Source organism: Bos taurus, chromosome 7 (assembly GCF_002263795.3).
Source record: "Bos taurus isolate L1 Dominette 01449 registration number 42190680 breed Hereford chromosome 7, ARS-UCD2.0, whole genome shotgun sequence".
NCBI lineage: Eukaryota > Metazoa > Chordata > Mammalia > Artiodactyla > Bovidae > Bos > Bos taurus.
Genome location: NC_037334.1, coordinates 94,828,717 through 94,851,227, shown reverse-complemented (window position 1 = coordinate 94,851,227; position 22,511 = coordinate 94,828,717). Strand labels below are relative to the sequence as shown.

Below are 22,511 nucleotides of genomic sequence, written 5' to 3'. Positions count from 1 at the left end.
TTGGAAGAGTAATCATTGCTGTTTCCTCTTCTAGGGGTTAGCAAGTTTGTATGAGAAATGTAATCACATAAATGCTAAGGATGACTTACCTGGTGTTTACCAAAAGCTCCTGGATCTGTATGAAAGGTAATCAGTACGTGGCGAAAGGCTCGTTTCTGTAAAGGCTTGAAGTAGAAGAAACTGGTTAAAATTATATACAAGTACTTCAAACATTTACTGGGAATTGGAAATCATTTTCCTTTCAAACTATTGTTACAGAATCTCTTAATTGTGATTGAAACAGTAATAGTAGGTGGGTTGACTAATTTGAGAACTTTGATATTATTTTTAGTCAATATAATAGAAGATAATGTTTCTTAAACCTTTATTTTTTATGAGAGGCTCATTTTATGAAATTTTTCTGTAGTGTGATAGAGGATATGTTCCAGTAGTATTATTTTGGTGATATTTTAATTTTTGTGTCTTAAGTCCTCAGTTTTTTTCGTTAATCAAATTCAAAATCCTCTTTTTCTATTCTAAGTGTTGACAAACAGAAGTGGTGTGATGTCTGTAAGAAACTGGTGGATCTGTATTACCAAGAAAAGAAACACGTAGAGGTCGGTTAATGATTTGCTTGGGTAGTAAATTTCTTTTAATAAAACCATTACTAAAAGGAAGCTTTCATTTAGCTTAAGGAAACATTTGAAAAATGAACATATGGTACAGCATCAAAACAAATTACAGTGCTTTGAAAACTGTAACTTGGAATTCAGGTATCATAACTTCCAAACTTTTTTGAAACTGGGCAGGGATAAATAAAATAAGTAAAAGTATATCATCTGTAGAATTCAGTGACTCATTTGTGGTATCCCACTGCTGATGCTGTAAGTTATGAGGACTGGGGCATATAGTCATTCCTGTATGCAGTCTGGTATCTCATCAGTCATACTTCTCATATAAGGACTATGTGGGTTTGCCCAGTCATCCTATTTTTTTTATGGAATTCATAATAGATGGAGCTCTCTGCTTTTGCAGTTTTTATGTATTAGTAAATAAAGATGTTTTTATTTATAGATTTAAATGTTTTTAATAGCATTTCAGTATTTTAGATATAGTAACCATTTTAAATCTCCTTGATAGGTGGCCCGAACATGGCACAAATTGATAAAGACACGACAGGAAGAAGGTGCAGACAACCAGGAGCTTCATCAGCTGTGGAGGAAATTGACTCAGTTGCTGGCTGAGTGCACTGAGGACCAGAATAATGAGACCCAGCAATTGGTACTGAGCCGTGTACTCCCCACAGTTTGTATCACGAAAGTTGATCATTCAGTTGAGTTTAGAAAATGGAAACACGATATAATATAGAAAAACACTGTATGTCAGACTGGATATCTTAAATTCATAGATGCTCTTCCTGATAAAGTCAGAGTTACAGGCCTGCAGTTTCAAACTAAGTCTTGACAGAGTGGAAATGGTATTCAGGGTATCAAAATTTTACATCCCTGTATTCACAAGAATTCACACTATATCAGTTACTTAATAACTGTGAAAAAGAAACTATGAAATTGACTTTTACAAAACTGCTGTTTCTAAAAAATTGTACCTTAAAGGTATGTGTCTTCATATTTCTGAACTAAGAGTATTAAATTGCTTTCAGGTTTAACAATTAGAGTATTTTATTTATTTATGTATTTAATTTTTATTAAAGTATTATTGGTTTACAGTGTTGTGTTCATTTCAGGTGTACAGCAAAGTGAATCAGTTATTCATGTACATACATCTACTCTTTAGATTCTTTCCCATACAGGTCATTAAAGAGTATTCAGTAGAGTTCCCTGTGCGAGACACAGTAGGTCCTTGTTAGTTATGTATTTTACATGTAGTACTGTGTATATGTCAATCCCAGTTTCCCAGTTTATCCCTCCCCTGCTACTTGCCCCCCTGGTAACTGTAAGGTTGTTTTCTACATGTCTCTTTTTCTGTACCATTTTTTAATAGATTCAGCATGTAAGTGATATCATATGATGTTTGTCTTTCTGCGTCTGACTTTGCTCAGTACGACGATCTCTGGGTCCGTCCGTGCTGTCGCAGATGGGTTATGTCATTCTTTTTATGGCTGCGTGATAGTCCATTGCATGTATGCCTGCATCGTCTTTGTCCACGCCTCTGTCGATAGACATTTAGGTTGCTTCTGTGTCTTGGCTGTTGTAAACAGTGCTGCATTGAGCATTGGGGTGCGTGTGTCTTTTTGAATTATGGTTTTCTCCAGATATATGCCCAGGAGTGGGATTGCTGGATCACATGATAGTTCTGTATTTAGTTTTTTGAAGGACCCTCCATGCTGTTTTCCATATGGTTGCACCATTTTACATTCCCACCAACAGTGTACGAGGGTTTCTTTTCCTCCACACCATCTCCAGCGTTTGTTGTTTGTAGTCTTTTAGATGATGACTGTTCTGACCGGTGTGAGGTGATACCTCATTGTGGTTTTGGCTTACATTTTTCTAATAATTAGTGATGTTGAACATCTTTCCATGTGCCTCTCGGCCATCTTCTTTGTATGTCTTCTTTGGAGGAATGTCTGTTTAGATCTTGCACTCGGTTTTTGCTGGGGTTATTTGGTTTTTCTTTTTGTTGTTGTTGAGCTGCATAAAGTATTTGTATTAAATGTATTTTGGAGATTAATCCCTTGTCAGTAGTAGACTATTATATTTAGAGTGTTTATATTTAGTATCTGGATTGCTTATTCCTAGCAGTATTCCTTTTTAAACTGCAGCTTTTTAAGTAATTGAAAAGAATTTTTAAAAGACTATTAAAAAACCACTGGTTTTGAACTGTAAATGAAAAATATTTTCATCATTATATTTTTTGTAAGTTTAAAGGTAAACTTAATTTCTTATTATAGTAAATAAGCACTCAATGTACACTTGTTAAATTGAATAGAATTTTAAAATGTTAACAATTATAGATTCTGCGTAAGATTGGAAGCTCTTTCTTCATTTGTTCACTCACTCATTTGTTCCTTTAATCAGAAAGTATGGGGAAACTATTACTGTATGTCAGGCAATGTCCTAAGTGCTAGGAATGAAAATATGAGAATAAGGTTTTCATTCATTTGTATATTGGAGAATTAATCCTTTGTCAGTTGTTTCATTTGCTATTATTTTCTCCCATTCTGAGGGTTGTCTTTTCACCTTGTTTATAATTCCCTTTGCTGTGCAAAAGCTTTTAAGTTTAATTACATCCAATTTGTTTATTTTTATTTCCATTTCTCTAGGAGTTGGGTCATAAAGGATTTTGCTGTGGTTTATGTCAGAGAGTCTTCTGCCTTTGTTTTCCTCAAAGAGTTTTATAGTTTCTGGTCTTACATTAAGGTCTTTAATCCCTTTTGAGTTTATTTTTGTATATGTACTCTATATGTTTGTAGGAAGTACTCTAATTTCATTATTTTGCACATAGCTGTCCAGTTTTCCCAGCACCACTTGTTGAAGGGACTATCTTATCTCCATTGTATATATTGATTTACTGGTATATAGATTCACTTGTAGAAAGAAATTGAATGGTGACAAAATTAGGTGATTTATTGATTTCTCTTAAATCACATCTTCATATTTGACTTCATTATTTCTATAAAATAGTATAGGTTACCGGAGTATCAGAGACATGCTGAAATAAGTAAAATTAAAAAAAATCCATACTGTACTACTTCATGGAAGAGAATTAATTATACTTGTCATTTTAAGAATTAATTTCTAGCTGTTAAAAATAGGATAAAAGTATTGGGGGGCAGTTATTTTCACCCTGAATGCTAGTGATACTCTGCTTCATTTGTGTTCAGAGAAAAAAATTTGTCATATATTTTACATATGGATTAATTTCTTTACTATGTTTTTGAACCTATTGTGCATGCTTGACTTTGTTAGGCTTCTTTTTTTATTTTCTTCAAGATCATTAACTTTATCAGAGCAGTAAAATTTTACTTATTTATACAGACTTCATGTCATCCTTTACAAAAAGAATTTGAGATGGTGAACTGTATTATGAATTTTCATTATATAGTCATGGAAATTCATTGTGAAAAATGCGGAACTTATGTAACCAAATGAATGGTACTCTTTAAAAGTGCTTGCCTTGGATTCAGGTATTGCTGTTTTTGCTGAGGAAACATTTAGAAGTCTTCTTTTGGAATTTTCCTCAAAGTCAGTTAATAGTACTGTATAAAGGAAATGATCTCATTACAGTTCAGTCATATCTCTGATTTTCTTTTATCAAAAGTATGACTTCAGAAACATTTTGTTTTTGAGATTGAAGATTTGCTGTTATGAAGATGTTCCAAAGACTGTACTGGTGATTTCAGAAGGGATGTTTTAAAAGTGATCTAGGCAATAGAAGCTACACTGACATATGAGACTACACCTCTTAACTCCTTAGTAGAGAGCAGCAAGCACTTATGGGAACGTTTCATTACTGTTGTTAAGCAGTTTATAGTTGTCCCTCAGTTTAGTGCAGTCTGCTGGCCAGTTGGAGTTGGGATGTATTCCAAGCTTATACATTTTTTCCCCTCATTGAAACTGTCAGGGCCAGACAATAAACATATTTGCAGTTACTAGTTGAGGGTGTCCTTTGTATAAGTGAGTCTTCTGTGTTCAACTATTTGTTACATTTGTCACTTAAGTAAACTACAGATGATAGTTTTTTTGTTTCTTTGTTTCAGCTTTTAACTGCTTTTGAGAATGCGTTGGGCTTATCAGATAAGATTCCTAGCGAAGATCACCAAGTGCTTTATAAACATTTCATTCAGTGTTTATCCAAAGTAAGTTGATTTTTAAAATCTCTAATATGACTTTTCTATTCTAATGAGGAACGTATTCATAAATATATTTTACTGCTACTCAGTTTATTTTACTTTTTTTTTTTTTTTATTTTCAAGTTTCCTCATGAGACTGCTAGGTTGAAGAAGGCCTGTGAAGGAATGATAAACATCTATCCCACTGTACAATATCCATTAGAAGTGCTTTGTTTACATTTAATTGAATCAGGTAATTTCTTCTTTATTATATTGTGTGTCCTAGAGATCTGAGAGTAATGTTGATGTCAATCAAAAATTGCTTTATTGCCTATTGCTTGTAAAGTATTATTTCAGTATTTCTGGACATGAGAGGAGGTATGATAGTTAGTCTTTATGCACATGAAAAGGCTAAGAAATACAGGAAAGTATAGTGACACAGGGAATTGTGAGCCACCGAGTTCATTGTACAATTGCACTCATCTCACATCCTAGTAAAGTAATGCTCAAAATTCTCCAAGCCAGGCTTCAGCAATACATGAACCGTGAACTTCCAGATGTTCAAGCTGGTTTTAGAAAAGGCAGAGGAACCAGAGATCAAATCGCCAACATCCACTGGATCATTGAAAAAGCAAGAGAGTTCCAGAAAAACATCTACTTCTGCTTTATTGACTATGCCAAAGCCTTTGACTGTGTGCATCACAATAAACTGTGGAAAATTCTGAAAGAGATGGAAATACCAGACCACCTGACCTGCCTCTTGAGAAACCTGTATGCAGGTCAGGAAGCAACAGTTAGAACTGGACATGGAACAACAGACTGGTTCCAGATAGGAAAAGGAGTTCGTCAAGGCTGTATATTGTCACCCTGCTTATTTAACTTCTGTGCAGAGTACATCATGAGAAACCCTGGGCTGGAAGAAGCACAAGCTGGAATCAAGATTGCCGGGAGAAATATCAATAACCTCAGATATGCAGATGACACCACCCTTATGGCAGAAAGTGAAGAGGAACTCAAAAGCCTCTTGATGAAAGTGAAAGAGGAGAGTGAAAAAGTTGGCTTAAAGCTTAATATTCAGAAAACGAAGATCATGACATCTGGTCCCATCACTTCATGGGAAATAGATGGGGAAACTGGAAACAGGGTCAGACTTTATCTTTTTGGGCTCCAAAATCACTGCAAATGATGACTGCAGCCATGAAATTAAAAGACGCTCAATCCTTGGAAGAAAAGTTATGACCAACCTAGATAGCATATTCAAAAGCAGAGACATTACTTTGCCAACAAAGGTCTGTCTAGTCAAGGCTATGGTTTTTCCAGTGGTCATGTATGGATGTGAGAGTTGGACTGTGAAGAAGGCTGAGTGCCGAAGAATTGATGCTTTTGAAGTGTGGTGTTGGAGAAGACTCTTGGACTGCAAGGAGATCCAACCAGTCCATTCTGAAGGAGATCAGCCCTGGGTGTTCTTTGGAAGGAATGATGCTAAAGCTGAAACTCCAGTCCTTTGGCCACCTCATGTGAAGAGTTGACTCATTGGAAAAGACTCTGATGCTGGGAGGGGTTGGGGGCAGGAGGAAAAGGGGCAGACGGAGGATGAGATGGCTGGATGGCATCACCAACTCGATGGACGTGAGTTTGAGTAAACTCCAGGAGATGGTGATGGACAGGGAGGCCTGGCTTGCTGCGATTCATGGGGTCGCAAAGAGTAGGACACGACTGAGCGACTGAACAGAACTGAACTGAATTCATTGTTGATTAGTAAGGTCTTTTGGAAGGTGGGAATTGGAGAAGGTCTTGAATTTTCCATAGAAATTAGATGAACAGGAGGAGGTGAAAGATACTCCCCATGGCATGAGCAGAGGTATGGAGCTAGGTGCAGTTTGGGGGAATAGTAGAATAGTTTTATTTGCTGTAGTAGAACAACTAAGATCTGTTTTAGTTAAGTAGTTTAGACTGTATTACATAGGGATATAAGTGTCCTGGAGAAGATTTTGTTAATGATAAGCATTCTCAGTGTTGATGTTATTCGTATGTCATTGTCACACAAGTACATTGTTAAATATGATAAAGTAATGAAGTTTGTGAATGATCTGCTTTTTCAATAAAACAGAGCAGAATTCAAGTCAGAGAGTGTGTCTTAGTGTGTGCTCAGTGCTCTTGCTTCGTTGTGTGCTTTCTCTGGGGGAAGAGAGAGAGGTGATGACAGCTAGCCTGCTGGGAGTTGCCACAACTTGCAGCTGTAGATGTCTTGTGCCTGTCAGTTTACAGAATGTTGACTATATTGCTTTTCCTAGCAGTTGCTGTCCTTTTTTGCCAGGGTCTGTGCTGAACAGGTGCTTTAAAAATAACTTGAATATCACTCCTGTCCATGTGTGTATTCACCTGATACAAATAAAGTTCATCGAAGTCAGTCATTGGGATGGAATTAACAGTACCAGTACCAGTGTGGTAGTGATTGTGAGTTGGTGCAGAGCTTTCCTAAGCTAAGTTTTTTCACTTTGTTGCTAAATGAGTATACACTTGGAAATGCTTTGTTTGTTACTGACCGTCACATATTCTATAATTGAAAAATGGTCGAAAATTACCGCTGAAGATAATTGAGGGAAAATTCCTATTACAGAAATCTCATTACACCAATCTTGACTCTGCCTACTCTGACTTCCCCTTCTAAGTCCAACTTGTATTTTTTCCCCTCTCGTGCCTGAGTTGAAGTCCTGAACTCTTACCTTCAGTCTGTGATTTTTTTATGGTGAGCAGTAAATGGATCCCCTTCTCCTTACTTTAACTGAGTCCAAGATAGACGTGGAAGAGCACTTTGCTCTAACGTGAGAAAAGCAAACATTGTAAGTGTTGTGCACGCTCAGTTGTGGCCGATTCTTTGTGACCCCTTGGACTGTAGCCTGCTAGACTCCTCTGTCCAGGGAATTTTTCAGGCAAGAATACTGGAGTGGGTTGCCATTTCCTCCAGGGGATCTTCCTGACCTAGGGATCGAACCTACATCTCTCGAGTCTCCTGCATTGGTAGGTGGATTCTTTGCCGCTAATGCCACTCAGGAAGCACAGAAGTGTCGTAGTGAGTAGCTTATGAAGTATAAAGTCTCTAACTTGGTTTGCAGGATATATTGTACAGAAAATAGACTAGATTGGATAGAATAAGTGATACTAAGAACAAATGAACTGTAGGAACGAATGAACTGGGAATATGATAGCAACTGAAAGTAACAGGTAAATGAAGACAATAGAGATTTTTTTAGAGGTGAAAGGAGGGAGAAATCAATTTTAATTTTGGGCTTTCCTGAAAAGTTGCACTAATATGGAATGATGGTTTGTACAAAGGTAAGTTGTTGAGAGGAGGTGTTAACGGGTGTTCAGAGGAGAATGCTCATCAGGGTTTACTCTCGAGAGAGCAGTACAAAGGCTAGTTTTAAGGCTTGGACACCATTTGCGTGTAGGTGAAAGGGAATGGAGTGGACGACTTCAGAGGATGCCTGAAGAGCAGAAACATGTATAATGTGCCTTGTGTGGAAAGGGAGGAAGAGGGGGAAGAAGGAAATGGAGGACAGAGAAGTGAAGAGGTCAGAGAGGAAAGAGGGGGACCTCGATAAAAAGCAAGACAGAAGGCAAGGAAAGCATTTCACAAGGGAGAGCTGTCGTGAGAGATTGAGCAACTAGTTTTATGATTAAGAGGCCTTTAGTAGGGCTGTCTTTTTTAATCAAAGTGAGTGAATTGAAACTTAGAATACATGATGAGAAAAGAGGAGGAAGAAGTGGAGAGCAGGTATAAAGGGAAGCAATCCAGGGACAGACTGACTTCATTTAAGGGACGGGAGGAGGAAGCGTGAAAGGGGATAATAGACTTTTAGAGGAGAAGGGGAATTGCAGTGGTGTCACCTGGAAGGAGACTTTCAAGAAGAAAGAGCTAGTTAACATTATGGGCGTTGCCTTGCGGTCAAGGAGGAGGATGCCTACTGAGAGACTTTCAGTACCAGAAGCATGCTTAGAACTTGTATGTATGGTTTTTATTTTGTTTTGCTCTAATAGGAAGCTTAGTTCTAAATCACTCAGTTTCTTCAAACTTTAACTTGAGGCCAGTGTGTTCCCAAGATAAGCGGACTGGTTTTCTTTATCGTGTAGCCCCTGGTATCCATCTTCCAGCCATTTTTCTGTGTTTACAATTGTGATTGATAAATTAATGGCTGGAGTTTACCCTTTTGTTTCTGTTCCTGTTCAGCTATTAATGGCTTGTGCCATTCCCTCATTCTTGACCTGCTCACATGAAGATACTCTGACATTTCTTTTTGAAAACTAATTAAACGTTTTCTTAAGAGGCACATATAACCCTGTAATGTGAATTTGTCGAGTAAATATGCCTTCATATCCCCAAAAGCCTACAAAATTGTAGAAGTGGGATCAACAAATAGTTTGCATGTAAAATACTTATCCTTTAATTAAAAATGAACTAAAAAACAAAACCAAAGAAAAAAAAAGTAGTCTGCAGACTTTTGCCTATAAATTCAATACTTGACAAAATATTTTAGTAAAGAGATAGCAAAGGGGTTATGCCGTTTGATTAGAGAGGGTGTTGGTTTATGTGAAAAAAAAAAAAAATCATTCTCAAAGAGGTTTTGAGGATGGGTAATTTGCAGAGTTGAAAGAGAGCTCTATATCCTGGCAAAGGGGAGTGGGTTGGTGGATATTTATCCATGTGGGACAGCTTCTTTCCCTGCTGGAATGTTAGTTGTGAGGGTTTGCAGAATGGAGCAGTGCAGACTTGGACACGTTAAATACAGGAGGTGTAGCTGGCAACCCACTCCAGTGTTCTTGCCTGGAGAATCCCAGGGACAGGGGAGCCTGGTGGGCTGCGGTCTATGGGGTTGCACAGAGTTGGACATGACTGAAGTGACTTAGCAGCAGCAGCAGCAGCAGCATTATTCTGGGGTGAGAGCTTAATTGTTAAGGCAGGACAGTAGGAAGCTGTGCTTAATGGTTTCTTTCTTTTTCATATTTTTGTTGCTCCTTGAAGCTGAACTTTCTGTATATTAAGAACTTTTGAAAATCTGGAAGGCCTCCTAAAGGCTGATCTATCCTCCCCCAGAGTACTTCAGTGCCTGCAGAATTTGCTACTTCAACAGCAGTTAATCACTGGGTTCTTTTCCACTGAGGACAAATAGATCCGTTCTCCTTTGTCCTCCTTTGCATGTTGAGGCTTGAAGATGTGTTTTCAAAATGACTCTGTTTATAAAGCTTCACATAACAAGTAGTGAATAGCTTTCGCCTGATGAAATGTTATTTCATGCTTAATGACCTTTTTTGATTTATTTTGTTTTGCTTTATTGCTGAAATGGGGGAAGATAAAAAAGGACTTGGTTCTTCAAACAGAAAAGAGTGTAAGGTTTTGTGTTCTAGAAATATTAGAAAATCCAGGTGGAAATAAAGAAATGAGTACATGCTGTTTTTCTCCCTCCCAAGCTAGGCTATTTAAAAAAAAAAAAAAAAAAGTTCTATAGCACTCATGGATTCCTTTGGGATGTCAGAAATAAAATAGTTATTAAAAAAAAACACCTCTTGCCTTCTTTTGTGATAAACTTTAGAAAACAGAATTCTTACAGCTATTACTTAGCACCTGCTCTGAACCTTTTCAGAACATCTTTTATCAGCTCCATGTCTAGCTTGCCCTGTTTATTTTTTTATTTGGCTGTGTGGGGTCTTTGTTGCAATGTTTGGGATCTTTAGTTGTGGCATGTGGAATCTAGATCCCTGACCAGGGATCAAACCCGGGTCTCCTGCACTGGGAGCACAGAGCCTTAACCACTGGACCACTAGGGAAGTGCCTCTTACTTGCCTTATTGATAAATAAAGGTAATATGGCCAAACTGTTTTAAAGTCACTGAATCTGGAATCTTGGAATCTTTTAAATGTTAAAAAGAGCAGATAAGTAAATGATTTTCTGTTCAGATTAATGAAGTCTGTTTCCTCTCTGGTTTTGTCTCCAACATTTGTATAGGTAGTATTTTCAATAAGAATTAGTATGGAGAAGTGGATTGAGAGTTGAAGCTGGAACATTCCTTGTGTCGTTATTACTGTTGATGGTTTTTGTGAACACTGTAGAGAAATCCTCTAAGTGCCACTTGATCATATGTAGAGAGTATGTTCTTAAGGGCTTGACATGAATATAGTTTCCTCAAATCTCATTTTGTTTCTATAATTGTGCTCCCAGATGTTAACAAAGGGAGTATGTTAGAAAAATTTACCTTCTTTTAAAAGGTTTTCATGTTGTTCCTGGACCTTTTGGAAACCGTTTTCATCTCTTAGTCACACTTTGCTTACGCTCAGTGTGGATGTTCATTGGAAAGATGCCTGACTGGCTTGTCTTCTTTTCATCTTAAGTGTGTTTTCTGTAATCAGGGCAGTTGTGATAGCCAGGATAGCCTGTCATGAATTGTGTTTTTATGGAGTAAGAGAGTTTTGACTCAGTTGAGTAGAAATTGAAGATAAAATTTTAGTAGCCATTTTATTTTCTTTTTTAGAATGGTGACTGTTTTTAATTCTCCATAGTAATTCTCAGCCATTTGCCTATTCATAGACTCAGCCTTTTGGGACATCTGTTATTACAGTATTAATTTTTTTAAAGTTTTTCCCTTTAGCCGTGCTGGGTTTTCGCTGCTTTGTGGGCTTTTCCCTGGTTGCAGCGAGTGGGGGCCACTTCCCGGCCGCGGTGTGAGGGCCTCTCATGGTGGTGGTGTCTCTTGTGGAGTATGGGCCCCAGGACACCTGGGCTTCAGCAGTTATGGCATGTGGGCTTAGTGGTCACATCTCCCGGGCTCTGGAGCAGAGGCTCAGTTGTTGTGACTCATAGGCCCTCTGCTCCACAGCACGTGGGATCTTCCCAGCCCAAGGACTGAACTCATGTCTCTTGCACTGGCAGGGATTCCTCACCGCTGAGCCAATAGTAAAGCCTTGTAATGGTATTTTTAAAAGATCATTACAATATTTAATGAATGTCTGCCATGTGTAAGATACTATACTAGCCCCTATCTTTCAGAAATGACTGTTTAGTTACAGAGACAGCAAAGGCAGGGTATACCTGTCATAAAGCTAGTAATACAGTGGGCATATGGTATTGGCAAATACTGTAGACTGGTGGTTCTTAAAGTATGATCTCTGGACCAGGAGTATCACCTGAGAACTTGTTAGAAATGCAGATTCTCAGGGCTAATAGCAGACCTACTGAATCAGAAACTTTGAGAGTGGAGCTCAGCATTTTTGGTTTTAAAAAGTCTTCCAGGTTATTCTGATATCTGATAGTTTAGACAATACCACTGGATAAAATAGAGGGGGGGACCCCATTGGTTTGCTTTTGGAGGATGCAGGGTGTATGAAACTAGGCATGTCTATTCTTGGAATTCATATTTATAGAAGCGATAGAACATGTTGACAGAAGGAGAATTCTTGTGTAGAATCAGGCTTCTTTTTTCTGGCTTATTAACCAAAGTAATATTTCTTCCAATTGATTCTCACATTTCACCAAACAGTATTGAAGTTTTAATTCTTTAGCCATTAGGAATTCCGTGAATCTTTGGCGCCAACTTGGACTTCTAAGTTAATATGTAAAATATTATTTAGGGATTATGCATTGTTGTATGTTTGGTTTTGAAAATTTTGTGTAAATATGTAAGCTAAATGGTATCATGCAAAGAATTCACCTTTAATATCTGTTGCTGAAACAGTGGTTCCATATGTGGTTTGTGACTGTTTTACATAAATACATAAGCATCAGGTCTTTTTTCAGTTAACCTGTTTTTATTTATTCCCTTGTTTATTGCTTCAAGTTGTAAATTACTGTCTAAATTACTTTTTAAGAATTTTCTTATGTGATTAAACAATTTATTAAAGTGGTGAATGGTATTCACAGTTTATTCTCAAAACAGAAGCCTTCTTTTCCACCTGTTTTTCTGCTTTTCTGGGAACAGGAATCTTGGGATTGATTGTGGTTTGAGAAAATGGAAATACAACAGAACCTACAATGTTTTCTAAGCTAATTATTTTTACCAAAATAAATTCAAAATGCAGACATTGAATGATTACTGCGTAAGCTTAACTATTAACTTACATAGGAAAAGGAAGTTTTGAAAGAATGCAAAAATGTAGTGCTGAACTTGTAAGCCTGAGAAGAACGTGACTCAGTCTTTGTACAGGGTGCCGTGTGCTGGATGAGTCCACTGCATCTGGCACCTTGGGTGTCTCATCTCTGGCAATACATTGTTGTCCAGGGAGAAATTAGTGAAGATTCTGTCCTTTGACAAGAATTCCTTCATATAACAACCAAAATTGTACTGCTGAATAGAAAAGGGAGACCTGGTGGCAAGCGGTGGCTGAGTCTTAGCATTATGACAAGTAGCCATAGGTTTCTTGTGTGAAACCCTTGAGTATGACAGCAGGTTTGGTTTACTGATACTGCTGTGAATAAAGTGGTTTCTACTTCTGGTATTTAAGAACAAGAAGGAACATGATTTTTTTTAAATGAAATGTTAATATTTTCTAGATTTGTTGATCTATTTAAGTTTTGAATTCCTGGAATCAGAATGTGGAGGTGTTTGTAAGAAGCCAGCTTTTGAAATTTAATTTTTCAAAAACTTACATCTTAAAAAGATTTATGGTGCGTAGGTTTTGGCACATATTGGTATACGTATGCTAATAACTTTTTCTTTTAATTCCAGGAAGTCTTACTGATGAGGGAGAACAGTATTGTTGTAGACTAGTGGAAATGGATCCCCAAAGTGGTACAGGTCTCATAGGTTTAGGCATTAAAGCATTACAAGACAAAAAGTACGAAGATGCTGTTAGGAACTTAACAGAAGGTAAGTGTGTGGGGTGCAGAGTATAACATGAGGTATAGGTGTCAGTCAGCAGTTATTTATCTTTGGGCCTTTCTTTAAGGAATGTATATATTTAGGATAGAAGCAAAAAAAAAAAAATGTACATACATATTCTGGAGTCTGCTTAAGTTTGAATTCCAACTCTGCCATTCACAAATTTCAAGACCTTAGGAAAGTTCATTAAACTCTTTATGTCTTATTGTTTTTATCTGTAAAATAAAGATAATGTCTCCATCCTTAGGAGGCTTTAGTTTAGTCTTGCCCAGTATGATGTTTCTGGATGAACTTTGATTCAGATTGAGATCTGAGTGACAGATAGAAAGCCTGGTGGTGGGGAGGGTGCTGTGGGCTGAGAGTTGAGATGGCCTGAGGCGAGAGAAAAGCTGGCATTCGTGGCACTCCTGGCCATTCAGGGAGATTGGAAAAGGAAGTATGAGAACGATTGAGGCTGGAGAGGGGCCTTGCAAACCTCATTAAGGAGTTTGTGTGTTATCCAACTGGGAACTATTGGAAGGTCTTAAGTATAGGGATTTCATAATCCCATATGTATTTTTAGAAATATTCTGACTACAGTGTAGAGAATGAATTTGAGTAGAGGGCAAGCACTTGCACTGATCTGGGATGGATGATGGAGATCCCAACTGAAGTGATGGGCATGGAATCAGTGTGACTTTGTGACTGGTCAGATGGGTGACAAGGGAGAGGGGAGGAGACTGATTTGGGGAGTGGGTGGCGGGGCTGTTCACCTCAGTAGTGATGGAAACCTTGGACTTTGTGATTGCTGTTATCTTCTTAGGGATAAAGGAAAGCCCCCTCTGCACAGCTGGATGGTATCATCTAGCAGAAGCCCAAGTAAGAATGCATAAACCTAAGGAAGCTGTTCTTTCATGCAATCAAGGTATTCCTGACATCTTTAAGGGTGGTCAACCCTGCTGCTTCTCGTCTTAAGGAAGAATGATGGTGGTGCTTTATTTTGTATTCTAAGTTGACAGCTAATTTAAATTTTACTGGGGAGATTAAAAACCCATCAGGAGAGGGGTTCAGGATTGGGAACATGTGTACACCCGTGGCAGATTCATGTTGATGTATGGCAAAACCAATACAATATTGTAAAGTAATTAGCTTCTAATTAAAATAAATAAATTTAATTTAAAAAATTAAAAAAGAAATAAAAGTAGAAGTGAAAAAAAAGCCCATGAAGTCTGTATGCATGTCTACTATTATATTTATTTTTAAACCAACAGTGAGTATTTTTCCAAGGTTACTTATAGTTGGAATTTTGATAAAGCCACTTTAGGCTTGCGTGGTGATGCTGTGTGTAATCGGGAAGTTTCTGGTGTGTTCTACAACCTTCACTCCAGTGTAGATTCTTGATTCCTCTAATGTAGATAATAGACAAGGAAAGGTATCTTAGAGCTTATTTGAATATGTTCACATGGGTCAGGTGTGGGTGTCAGAAATCAGGAAAGCGATTCACTGCTCTTGACCTAGTTGGTGACCTTACTTCTGCAGCTGAGAAATAATTTACCATGGTTCATCCTAATTCAGCTTCTTTACCCTTCCCTTATCTTTAATGGGCTATTTCTGTGATAGATGCTTTGGCTAAGGGTTAACCTCTGTTATATAGCAGATATAGACAGCCATTGTTGTGTTTCAGGATGTTCAGTTTTATTATATGTTATGTGAAGATAGCGGTTTTAAATTTTGATCTGTTTTAAATTCAGGTATTTTCATAAAGAGTTCAGGGAAAAATTTATATTTAGCTTTGAATTGTTCTTCATGTATATTGTTTCAACAGTTTATATATCTGTACTTTGTTATGTTACCCTTAAGAAATGAAAGTGAAGTGTTTTGGTTGTCTTCATTTGGCTGTCCTTCCTTTTGTCAGCTCTGAAGAATATAGATAATCTTGGTGTGTCTGGTGGCAGTCTGCATCAGAAGAATCTTTGTCTTCGTTTGAAAGCAGAGGCTTTGATTAAACTCTCAGATTATGAATCTTCAGAGGAAGCAATTCGTACTCTTGATCAGGTAGTCTTATCATTGAATTTTCCCTTCATTATTAATATTTAGTTTCTGGTCAACTGGGCATCAACCATTCTCTCCTTGCCACAAATAGTTACTTAGGAAAACTTTGTGTTAGAGGTATGAATTCACTAAATCTGCACTTCTGTAAGTTATTTACACACTTGGAAACTCCTCAAGTTATTTGTTTGCTTCTTGGTTAAGTGCTTACAATGTTTTTCATATGATGCAGTTTCTTTCTTATTCTTGCTCTTATCCTCCTTTTCACTGTTTGCCCTCTGGGGTTATAACTACTTGATTATTATTAATTTGAAATTCTAAATTTTGCCCTTCAGATAATATTTCATAGATTATTGACAAGAATTATTGAAGACACTAGTAGTTTCATGGTGCCTTTAGAGATATTTTTCAGATAAAGGCTATTTTTTGGTAAAACTGAAATTATATCACTCAGTATGTTGCAGAGTTTTTAATTTTTAGAAAAAAAGTCCTTGTTTTATATATTTCAAAGGGCTTTGCATTTCATAGTATTTCTTTAAAATTAGAACAGCTGTCAGAATCCTTCAAAACCTAGTATCTTATTTTCTTGTTTCTACTTGTCTTCTTGTCTTCATCAACAGTGTGTTTTGTGTAGATGCTTTGGAGAGGTCTTTCCATAGTTTTCTTTTTTTACAAAAAAAGAAAAGATGAGTTTCTGGAAGAACTGGTGGAATCCAAGTCTGAGACAGAAAATGTACAAGAAGAGTCCAGAACATCTTATAATGCAAGAAATCAAAAAAATTATAAATGGCTATAGAATTATCTCAGAAGGGTTCAGGAGCTAGCATGAATTGATTTTTGCAGACTAAAAAGGGGATGCTTTGGGAACTAATAACTGCATTAGATTAAAATACATCATTTATACTTAAATCCTCATGTTAATGTTGATACCAAAAAAATCAATGAAACATGCTTAATAAAGTGAATCTTTGAAGGATGCTAAGGGACCAGTTAGAAAGAAAAAAGTACCTTTTGTGTCTTTTATGAACTGTTCCTCAGAATAATCAAATAGATACTGAGAGAAGAATCTTCTCTTTGTTGAATTATGCCACTGAGTAAGGAAAGAAGGAATGATAGAATCGGAAAATCACTATTTTCCAGTCTGAAATGGATTAAAACATCAAGAGAAAAGAAACAACTAGACGAAACCTGGAGCAGGTACACACGAGGTATTCTTGCCAGAGCATCAAACCTAATCAGACCAAACTTCTAGACCTACTGATTTATAGAAGATACAGGGGATCAGGTAACATGTCAGTACCATGAGAACACATTTATCAAATGCCAGACTCTGAGAAATGATGACAGTAGCCTGTATTTTCGATAGTAAGGGATCAAAAAAAAAAAAAGAGATGGAAGAGAAGTCTATAAATTAAAAGAAACTTAAGAGACATATCAACCAGTGGAAATTATGCCCCTTATTTAGATTTGATTAAAACAAATTGTTTAAATATTTTATGAGACAAATGATAAATTTGAATACTGGCTAATTATTTGATGATGTTAAGGATGTATTATTGCTTTTGCATACGTGTTTATGATGGTAGTGTATTATGTTATTAAAAACAAATTTATTAAATATAGATACTGAACTGTCAAGTGAAAATTTATAATTTGGGGGTAATCTAAGCAGGAATTTGATGAAATGGGTAGAAATGCAGATGGTAAAAGATTGGCTTTGAGTTAATAATTTTGAAACTGAATGATAAGTAGATGTGGGTTTATTATGCTATTCTCTAACTTTCTGATATATTTGAAATTTTCTTTAATGAAAAGATTACAAAGAATGAAAGTGTTAATAGTGATAGAAATCAGGACCTCTATCTGAGTCTTTATACTTTGGTTATTATTTAGTTAAAGTAAACTCTGCTGCACTGTGTTGTGGGAGATTTATAGCAATTCTTTAAATTATTTTCTAGGTTTCTGATGCAAATAATATCCCAGGACTTTTGGTTCTCAAAGGCTTGGCCTATCTGAACAAGGGCTCATTAGATGAAGCTTCAAAGGTTGGTGTTTTCATTTAAGCTGGGTTTTTAAGTTAAAAATTATATTTGTCTGGATATGGAATTGATAGATGTATACTTTATAGATTATGGAAGACCTTCTCTCTTCTTACCCTGACCTAACTGAAGTGCATGCCCTGGAGGCTTTGATTCATTTTACCAAAAAGGACTATCTACAAGCAGAAAAATGGTGAGGATATATTTAGATTGCTCATAAATCTAGACATGTCTTAATTTATTATTTCTTGAAAATTCGAACTGAAGGAATCTGATAAAGATTTTCATTGTTTTTGTTGTTGCTAAGTTGTGTCCAACTCTGTCACCCCATGGATTGTTGGCACCTCTTTTCTCCACTCTCTTCTGGAGTTTGCTCAAATTCATGTCCAGATAAAGATCTAGTTTTGCATAAGTTTGCTCTTTGTAAGCTTTACTATTTTTTAAAAATATATTTTTTTTGTATAGCACAGTAAATATGGAAAATTTCATGGTGGATTTTTGAAATCTCATTAGCTAATCATATGGTCAATAAGTATGTGTAACTGTTTGGTTTTAAGTTCTTCTTTAAATCTTTTTTTTTTTCCCTTCATGACCTAAATCCTAAGTCCCAGTATTAATTGCTTAGTCATGTCTGACTCATTGCAACCCCATGGACTGTAGCCCACCAGGCTCCTCTGTCCATTGAATTTTCCAGGCAAGAATACTGGAGTGGGTAGCCATTCTCTTCTCCAGAGGATCTTTTGGACCCAGGGATCAAACCTGGGTTTCTGGCACTGCAGCAGATTCTTTACCGACTGAGCCACCAAGGAAGCCACAGCTTGTTTCTAATTTGGCGTCTTTGAATTACTCAAACTTTTAGTGTTCCAGTTAGGGGTCTTGTAATTTTTTTAATCTATCTACCTGCCTACCTCCCTATCTAAATATGCCATCCTTCCCTTTTGTGACTTAGTTTTCAGCAAGCTCTTGAAAAAGATCCTGAAGTTGCTGAATATCATTACCAACTTGGGTTAACATATTGGTCCATGGGTGAAGAAGCAAGAAAAGATAAAACAAAGGCTCTGACCCACTTTTTAAAGGTGACACATTCTGTCATTTAGTTCTTAGTTGGAATGGATTTGTTATAAAATAATAAATATTGATAACCAAATAAGTTAGGTACTTCAGATTACTCTTTACTGAATTGTTTGTTTTGTGTTTCATCTCTCACGCCTAAGGTTTTGTGAGAATGTTGTATGGGTTTTCTAGGAGAAAATTAAACCATAAAATTGTAAAAGTTATTGATTTAAGAAACATATGTTATAGAAAATGAAACATAATTACCTTTGGAAAACAATATTGCTTTTAGGTAATTCTACTCTGCTTTTATCAGTGTATGAGTCTTATATACTTCTCCATGTTTAACATACATTTTAGGTGTGTAACATCTACAAGTTTTGCATCCCTATCTTGATTCATATAGTCAAACTGATGAAATAATAAGTCAATTTCACATTTTTTAAAGCAAAGAAATAGTATTTTTATGCTTACTTTTATGTAAGTAGTGATGGCTAGCTTTCATGTCTGCTTTTAATCTTATGTTAAAGAATGTTTTGGTATATTGTATATTTAATTTTTTTCTCTAATCTGTGTATTTGTGTGTGTATGTTTTTAAAGGGACCCATCCTAACAAACTTTAATATTCTGTAATTATAAATTTTTTTTTTTCAAAGGCTGCCAAACTGGATACATACATGGGCAAAGTTTTCTGCTATTTAGGTCATTATTACAAAGATGTAGTAGGTGATAAAAACAGGGCCCGTGGATGTTATAGGAAAGCTTTTGAATTGGATGACACCGATGCTGAATCTGGAGCTGCAGCAGTTGACTTAAGTGTCGAGCTTGAAGAGATGGTATGTCTAATAATTTAAACACTTTTGTCTTTTATTTTATTCTGAGTATAGAAGTAGAGATATATTTTTTGTTATTCTTTTTTTTTTTAATTTAATTTAATTTTTTAACTTTACAATATTGTATTGGTTTTGCCATATATCAACATGAATCCGCCACAGGTATACACGTGTTCCCCTTATTTTTAGATGCTATAGAAGTATTTGTGCCACTGCTTATAAATTGAGTAAATTTTTATTGGCAGATACTGAGTTGCTTAATGTTGAAAGTGTGGTTCAGTATATACCAGTTTAAAACATCAGAAGTGGTAAATGAAAATATATCTGTTTACATAAATGTTCAGTATTTTTTATAATATTTAATATCTCTAATATTAGTCTTTTCTTTTTGTTAGGAAACTGCCTTAGCTATCCTGACAACAGTCACTCAAAAGGCAAGTGCTGGGACGGCAAAGTGGGCCTGGCTTAGGCGAGGCCTATACTATCTGAAAGCTGGTCAGCATTCCCAAGCAGTGGCTGAGTAAGGCGCCTTTCTGTATTTAACTTCTGTTAGCCTAATGCTTCCTTAAATTAAACACCATTTATATCCAAAATGAACTCACAAGTTGCCGCCCACCAGATTGTATTTTAATCGAAGAAGTAGCAAAATTTATTTATGGTTTATTGGCTGTTATTATCTGCATGCACTAGAATTACAAAACTGGATTAACTGATGTCCTTGTGTTAAGGAGAGAGAGAGACGTCCAGTCAAGTAAAGTCTTAATAATATCATGTATATAGTTGGTTCTTAGAATATACTTAAGGAGTGATAATAAGCCAAGGTCAGTATCTTTGTTTTTCTTGCACCGACAAGCATTGTTTTGGGGCAGGAGAGATATTAGTAGCTTGAAGGGCATTTGGGGCAGCTCATTTTTAGTAGTTTGGCTTGAACCGTGTAAAGAAAATGTATTTGATTCAAAGTTGTTTCTTATTTATGTTAATACATAGAATACAGGCATTTAAAATTTTCATGGATATGGAATTTTATCTGAAATTAAAAGTATGCCTGTTATTCCCATTTTTCAACTCTCATATTTCTTGGTGAGGGCTTATAGACTGATGTTCAGATGTATACCTGTTCTGGTAGGATAGGAAATTGGAGTTCTCCCACACAGTCAAGGAAAAGAAATTTTGGTGGGCATTGCTTCAAAAAAGATCTTATTATTATTCATTCCAAAACTACAATGACATTTCTTACTATTAAAAAATTCACATCATAAGAGGGACAGGTATACCTGCTTTAAATAAATATGGGTTTTCCCTTTTATCCATAAGGGAAACCATGGATATGTGTGATTCAGTTACATTACTTTGTATTTTCCTTTCAGGTGTGGAAGTAGTTTTATCACTTTTACTTTTCTTTCTCTTTCTTGAAATTCTTAGTTTACAGGCAGCATTAAGGGCAGACCCGAAGGACTTCAATTGTTGGGAGTCATTAGGAGAGGCATATTTAAGCAGAGGTGGCTATACAACAGCCTTGAAATCCTTCACAAAAGCCAGCGAGCTGAACCCAGAATCCACATACAGTGTGTTTAAGGTGGCGGCAATACAGCAAACCCTCGGCAAATACAAAGAGGCGGTAGCTCAGTACCAGCTGATCATTAAAAAGAAAGAAGATTATGTGCCTGCTCTGAAAGGTAATTGCTTTTTAATAGCTCCTTTGACTTTTTGTGATGCCAAAGTATAAAATCCTTGAATAAATTTCTAAATGTATTGAGTAACTTGAAAAGAACTTCTTTAGTTAATCACATGTGTCCAGTAAGAACCTTTTATAGTATAGCTTGTTACATAGGTCTGAATCTAGAAAGGTCAGATTTTGTTTTGTGACAGTTAATAAATAATAATGTGATAGAGATACAGCTTTTAGATAAATAGCATGATAGGTACTGGATCTAAAAATTAGATCTCTAAAACAGGAATTTTCCTACTCTTGTATTTTGATAATTAATTCACTATATCCTCAGAATATCTTAATAGGTTTTAGTTACTTTGTAAGTTATAAAACCTCATTTTTTTCCATTTTTGAACTTTAGAGGCAACTTTCATTGTTTGTAATCATCTAATTTTAGTTCCTTTATAGGTATCTATTCCTTCTTATTTTTGTAATTTAAAGTAAAACACCACCACCCATATTTTATTACTTTTTAAATGATTATTTCTAACCATTAAAAAAAACACTGGAGTTCATTGTATTTGCTTTCCTCCATTTCCTTTTCCTTTTTAAAGAATCAGTGGGGAGTTTAATTCAGAAGTGTTTTATGTCATTAGTGACATGTAACTTAGACCATGAAACCCTTTAAAAAAATATTTTATGAAATTCCTTAACAGAAGAAGAATTCACATTTATTAAACGTTTACTAGGCAATTTAGGAAATTGCTATTTCTTTTAATTTTTATAGTATGAACATGAAAGTCGCTCAGTCATGTCTGACTCTTTGCAACCCCACGGACTGTACAGTCCATGGAGTTCTCCAGGCCAGAATACTGGAGTGAGTAGCCTTTCCCTTCTCCATGGGATCTTCCCAACCCAGGGATTGAACCCAGGTCTCCCGCATTGCAGGTGGATTCTTTACCAGTCGAGCCACAAGGGAAGTCCAATGAATGTTTTGAATGTAGAGAGATCAAATCTTGTTTCACGACACCAGATGATAATACTGTGATAGCAGGTAGCATCATATTAGGTATTTATTAAGTAATATCACCATTTTCAAAGAAGATTTTAAGACGTAAGTAATTTGTTGAAAATCATGAAAATTCGTAGGTTCCATAGATATTATCTTTCAATACATGTTTACTCCAACAGAACTCTGCCATTTGAATTCTTCAATAAATGTATGCAAGACCATGCTTAAAGATACTTTTTATAAAATACCATTAAATT

At 36.1% G+C, this 22,511-nt stretch overlaps 1 protein-coding gene across 9 annotated transcripts in view; it reads left to right on the top strand.

Moving 5' to 3' along the window:
• Positions 1 to 22,511, top strand: part of SKIC3 (SKI3 subunit of superkiller complex) — a 144,218-nt gene that overhangs the window by 57,568 nt on the left and 64,139 nt on the right. For 6 of the 9 annotated variants that reach the window (XM_059888830.1, XM_059888831.1, XM_024995323.2 and 3 more), the window contains 14 exons: positions 35 to 126; positions 521 to 596; positions 1,120 to 1,284; positions 4,697 to 4,795; positions 4,913 to 5,021; positions 13,486 to 13,626; positions 14,441 to 14,542; positions 15,533 to 15,672; positions 17,625 to 17,711; positions 17,795 to 17,898; positions 18,655 to 18,781; positions 19,415 to 19,594; positions 19,987 to 20,111; positions 21,014 to 21,267. In XM_059888830.1, the coding sequence (XP_059744813.1) occupies positions 35 to 126; positions 521 to 596; positions 1,120 to 1,284; positions 4,697 to 4,795; positions 4,913 to 5,021; positions 13,486 to 13,626; positions 14,441 to 14,542; positions 15,533 to 15,672; positions 17,625 to 17,711; positions 17,795 to 17,898; positions 18,655 to 18,781; positions 19,415 to 19,594; positions 19,987 to 20,111; positions 21,014 to 21,267 (1,801 nt within the window). The remainder of the gene's footprint in view (positions 1 to 34; positions 127 to 520; positions 597 to 1,119; positions 1,285 to 4,696; positions 4,796 to 4,912; positions 5,022 to 13,485; positions 13,627 to 14,440; positions 14,543 to 15,532; positions 15,673 to 17,624; positions 17,712 to 17,794; positions 17,899 to 18,654; positions 18,782 to 19,414; positions 19,595 to 19,986; positions 20,112 to 21,013; positions 21,268 to 22,511) is intronic. The other 3 variants (XM_059888829.1, XM_005209742.5, XM_015472366.3) reach the window with 1 other exon arrangement.